The sequence below is a fragment of the Vairimorpha ceranae genome (assembly GCF_000988165.1).
Source record: "Vairimorpha ceranae strain PA08 1199 chromosome Unknown NODE_162, whole genome shotgun sequence".
Classification (NCBI taxonomy): domain Eukaryota; kingdom Fungi; phylum Microsporidia; family Nosematidae; genus Vairimorpha; species Vairimorpha ceranae.
The window spans coordinates 1-5,953 of record NW_020169457.1 but is presented as its reverse complement, the minus strand read 5'-3'; the positions used below and the strand labels follow the sequence as shown (position 1 = coordinate 5,953).

Below are 5,953 nucleotides of genomic sequence, written 5' to 3'. Positions count from 1 at the left end.
TTACTTTACCGAAATGACAGCAATTCTTGTATGCACCTTGTCTATTTACTTCATCTTTGAAGTGTAAAGCAGAACAATGCTTACATATGCTTGATAATTCACCACAAAAATGTTCATCAACATTCACACTACAATCTGGCATAGTCTCAGTATGTAACATGTTAAAATCCCTTTCTTCTTTACTCGTACTTGTAGCTTCAGAGTTCAAATCTGACATAGAGTCAGCAGTCTTATTGACCACAGGACCTTCTTCAATGCATGCGGCTGTTACATTGTACTTATATAGAGACTCTAATAAATTACTGTGAAAATTTGACATAGCCTCCCCATGCTTTTTCGCACTCTTACCATCCTTATTGTCATTGCTATTATTATTTACTGATTTATAAACTTGAGGAGGAATGTGGTGATTAACTTGAAAGCAATCAGAGTAGAAAGGACTTTTATCGGATTTACCACATCCCTCATTACGTCCAGTATCAAACGAAAAAATGCTATTTACATTAATTGCCTTTCTACTTGATTGTGAGCTTTTTTTACTTACTTTTTTGTATGAAAAGTCAAACATGAGGGGTAAATTTTTTCTAAATATTTATAGTTTTAAAAAATAAATTTTCTTGAAATTTCTAGACAGAAGTAAAAATATTTTGAAATTTATACCAGTTGATTTTGAATTGGAAAGTTGATCTTTTAATGCTTTAATTGTTTCAATAATGTATAAAAGTATTATAATAGCAGCCAACTCTATTCATAATGAGATTAAAATGTACAAATTTAATTTATTTATAATGCGCCTTTCAGACAACTAAAATATATAGAATGTAATATTTGATAGCATTAAGTAACATTAATAATGTTTAATTAAAAATTTAATGCTTTTATTATAACTATATAATGGAATAAAAATAAATTTTACAAATTTTAAAAAAGAAGGGTTAAAAAATAAATAAATGTTCAGATTTAAACTTTTTATATATATTGATGACTAGATTACGTTATCCCGTTTATAAAACGGGACTTTAAATACAATGTATGCTTTTTAATAATATGTATCTTGCGACAATTTTCAACGTTTATGTTTAAAAGTTCCTAATTTGTTGTATTTATCTTGTATTAAAACTGCAGTAACACACTTTTGAAATTGGATTTTTAAATACAACACAAAAAAATATAGGGAATGTTCTGTTCGTAAAATAGTCAAATAAACAACATTGTTATTGCTTAGCTTATAGAACAAAATTTTATAAAAACAAGAAAAGCAAAATTAAATATCCAGATCCAAACTTTTTATATATATTACTAGATTACGCTATCCCGTTAAAAACGGGATTCGAAATTATATTAGTTTATGTATTTATTTTTCAAAAGTACAGTATGTCATTGTAATAACTCTTTTGGTAATAAATTTAATAGTTTACTATAATTTAACTTTTAAGATGTCTATTTTCATAAAAGTTTGATTATAAATATGACAAAAAGGATACAAATTAATAAAACTTTACCACAATGTTACCGCTTACAAAAAAAAATATTTTACAAACTTTAAAAAAGAAGGGTTAAAAAATAAATAAATATTTAGATTCAAACTTTTTATATATATTCATAGATGATGATTGACTAGGGCCTAATAATTAAAAGAATGTAAAAAATCTTTTTATAAGATTATATCATTAGGAATATCCAGATTGGACAATTTATAAAAATAAGGATGCTGCATTTTAGCTAATATTCCATTATATACTGCATTATATAAAAATTGCCTAAACATCACATAATTAATTCACTAATTTTAAAATTTGATTTTTACTATGTTTAATTAGATGTTCTCTTTTCACAATTCTAACCCTCTGTTTTTATAACAAATTGTAAATTTGTATTTACTATTAGTGCTTATTATAATTGAAGTTTGATAAAATAGATAATATAACATTTAGTTCTAAATGTTAACATAACTACCCTGCGGACAATTTTTAAATTTTACTTTCAACAATTATTAAGCTTTTCCTATGCACTTAAAGCAAATTCCAACCTGTAAATTAAAAATATATGTCTTGTATATCTGCCTATTAATTCACACCTTTACATCTTTAATGCTATTGCGCTACTAACGACACATTTTTTTTTCGTAATACATCTGTGATTAACCCTTCCTCTTGTATTTAAAATTAAGCTTCTTAGTAAGTTATCCTATCAGTTCTTTACTGAATTTTTTTCAATAATTGATAATATCTCTCATAGTTTTTTTTGCGTACAAAAATCTTTAACAAAACCCCCCTTGTCTTTGTTAAGATCAGCATGTGTCCAATCAATGAGAAGATTAATTATATAAAATAACACGACTTTAGTATAACGACTTTGATCGGTACTTTGAGTATTCTGTCCTTGATATATCAGGGCATCTTAGATTATTGGCCACTAAGAAATATAAAAGATTGTATTTATCAATAGAGATGTTTCAAGTCAACACCCCAGTCTGCTATTTACTTTTTGATTTTTGCCGTCCATTTTGAGTAAAATAATCATTCATTACTGTGGTATTATTTTTACCACATGTCATTTATTTTGCTATAAATATTCAAATTTATTTTTGCCCATCAAAGTTAGGAAGAAGAAGAATTTGACTATGTGTTTTTGGTAGTTGTAATATTTCCACAACTATTATAATAAAAACTTTTTTTCTTAACTCATTTATATCTTTCGTATTATTAGAATGCTTTGTTGTACTTGCAAAATATTTAGCGCAATTTAATTTTATCTCTAGTACTTTTTTCAATACTCCCTTAAACTGGCGTTACTTCATCTTTCCACCCCTCTTCGAACAACTACGTACAAATTTTTTAAAGTGAGCGAAGTTATTTGGAGGGGGTGGAAAGATGAAGTAGCGCCTTTAAACTTATATATACCCCAAGTCAATGAAAATTTATGTTAAATAAGATTACCGTGTAGGCAATATAGCATTTCAGCTGCATGTAAGAATGTGCACTTGATTTTAATTATTTTCTTATTTATTACATTCATTTGTCTACTTCTATCGTCGAACTTAAAAGACTGTTATTATCAAATTCTTCTCTTTTTGCCCCAAACCAATTATCAAAGATTCTTATAAATTAATAAATGGCTTTTTTCTAATCCTATCATAGTATCTTGATATCTTAAACAGTTGCATAAACCTTATCCCCCAAATGCCTACCAAACCTCTATCGATACCAACTTTGCAGCACATTTGAGTATCAATCTTTTACTATTGTTATTCTGTTGTAATAGAACCATGCTAATATATATGTTATTTCTATCTGATACTAGTAAAATTTTGTCGTAATTAGTAATATTTCACTCTATTTAATTTATTAAATTGTTCGCTTATATCTGTCGTCTATGTCAATTATATTTTTTGAATAACATAGTTGTCAAATTTATCTTTAGTTCTATATATCCTTATATAGAATAAAAAAAATAAAAAGTTTATTGTTAAAAAATGAAATCTGTAACGAAAAAAAGCTACCAAGCCACCAAAAACTCCACCGCCAAAAAACAAAACATCAATTTGCGTTTACACGCCAGCATACCTTTACGGCCTTGCTTGTAGGAGATAAAAACGTTCCCTTAGGATACAAATCCTTGGTTAACTTAATAACCTTAGCTCACCTTAAGTGAGTGTTTAGAACGGAACAGCCTGGCTCAATACACCAATTAAGAACACAATTCAGTCCAGCTAGAAAGATACAGCGTCAGTATCATGCCCAACCTTCTCCCAAGGTATAAGATGTGACTGGACTACAGTCCTATGTTGTTCCGATCGTCACGTTTTCGGGACTTTCTATGGGGTATGAGCCCAAGTCCTTCTAGGGGTTTTTAAGCCCTACTTTTTCTTGAGATAGTGAATCTCATGTTTTTCTTTTGCAGGATAAGGAAAACCTTTGACGACACCTGCTTGCTTGTTTGATGCAGATCCTCCGAGGAGTTGCGGCTTCTGCTACCGGTAATGATTTACTCATCTAAGGACAATCACTGTGCCCCCTTGTTGTTTCAGCAGCCACGTAGAAAACAACAAGGCTATAATGTTTAGCAACTATGTATAAACAGGTTGCCGTCCTTCGCGTAGACACGCAATTATTATGAAGGGCTAGGGAGGTAGAGAATTTCTAAGGATCTGATTGACCAATCTCCTCCTCCCCCCTTATATAGAATCACCACCCCTATATTCATCACTAAAAATTTTTAAACATTTAACATTCACGTTTGTATAAAAAATCTAAGCGCCTTCTTTATTTATAATGATACTAAATGACGCACAGTTATTGCTACTTCAAGCAATTCAACTTTTAACTAATAAAACTGGCTCTTAATAAAGTTTGCCTTTATATTATTATAACTATTCTATAACATTTCCCAACAAACCCCTCTTTTACCTTTTATTTTTCTTTAGATTAAGATATATTCATCATTAACCGAAACTTTTTACGCTTCAACTCCCCAAAATCTTATTTGTGGTTAGATTACTTTTCGACTATCGCTGGTTCCTAATAACATAAATTTTCACTTGTATACTAAGGTGTCTTAAGAAAGTTTCTCGTGTTTTAAATAAAGCTCCATTAAGCTTTCGTAAAAATTTTTTTACTAAAACCAAACTATTTGCTCTTTGTTTTTCTAAAACCCATACCCACCTTTTTTCATTGGTCTTAAATATTGGGGGGTTAATAAATAAGATCTCTTAAAATTGCCACCTTCCCTAGCCCTTCATAACAATTGCGTGTCTATGAGAAGGACGGCAAATTGTTTATACAAACTTGCCAAACATTTTAACCTTGTTTTTTCTTCGTGGCTGCTGGAACAACAAGGACGCATGGACATTGTCCTTGGTTTTGGTAAAACATTGCCGGTAGCAGAAGTCGTGACTCTTCGGAGAATCTGCAGCATCAACTTGAGCAGGCGGGTGTCGTTAGAGAGTATTCTCACATCGCTTAAGACAAATGTGTCTTGACTTGGGAAGTGTCTGGCTTAAAGTTGCATATTATGCCGTAGAACTTTGCTGGATCGAGCCGTGTCCTTAAATGGTGTATTGAACCAGGCACTAAACCACAAATCCTGCTGATTGCAGGCCTCGGTTTTTATGGCTGTTGGATTTTTATTATTCCTACAATGTCCCAACTTCCTACAAGCAAGGGCTTGGAGGTATGCCAAAGTGTGCCGCTGATTATTTTTTTTTTGAGTTTTGGTGTCGTAGAAGCTTTCTTAAATGACAATAAATTAATTTTATTTTTTTTCTTTAAATGAAAAGGATGAAGATAGATTGTCAGAGGATGGCAAAAGAATCTGTTTAGAAGGTAGAGAATATTCTATTAAGAATGTAGAAACGGATATTAAAGATGTTTCTATTAAAACAAATGTCATTAAAAACAAAGATACCACGAACAAAAGGGCAGTAAAGAAGCACTTGAATGCAATCTCTGCAATATAGCTGGTAAAAGTGACGTGCTATAAAGGAATGCGACTAGTCTCAAAGTAATACTCTAATGAGCTTAAGACCTTATTATTACCGTCTATTTCTTACAGGTTTAAAATAACTCTCATTTTTATTTAATGATTTATTGGAGTTTCTCTTCACAAAAGGCATGGGTTAAAATTCAAAATTATTTTTATAGTAAACTTTTTTAAATAAAGTTAACATGTGGTTGTAATACTACAAAAATAAAGGCTCCAAAGACTAAGCTCAAGCTTTACCAAGTAAATGATGATGGATGGATATCTGTCAAACACACTTTTAAACCAAAGATTTACTTTGGTTCTAATAATAAAAATAACTTTAAAAGATACAAAAAAAACAAACTTCAATAGATTTAGTTCTATGGAAGTAGAAAACAAAACAAGGGAGATTACTCCTTTATATAAAAAGGGTCATGCAGTGTCACATGACGAACAAAAATCTTCTAAAAAGGAGAACAAAAAAATTAAA

The 5,953-nt window shown here is 30.1% G+C and overlaps 2 protein-coding genes across 2 annotated transcripts; one reads left to right on the top strand and one right to left on the bottom strand.

The window, feature by feature from the left end:
- On the bottom strand, positions 1-568 carry AAJ76_1620005386 (hypothetical protein; the record flags this gene model as incomplete). Its single annotated transcript, XM_024474183.1, has 1 exon — positions 1-568. A coding segment is annotated over one exon (568 nt), but the record flags the coding sequence as incomplete, so codon positions are not given.
- Positions 569-5,734: 5,166 nt separating this feature from the next.
- AAJ76_162000219 (hypothetical protein) lies at positions 5,735-5,953 on the top strand (the record flags this gene model as incomplete). Its single annotated transcript, XM_024474182.1, has 1 exon — positions 5,735-5,953. A coding segment is annotated over one exon (219 nt), but the record flags the coding sequence as incomplete, so codon positions are not given.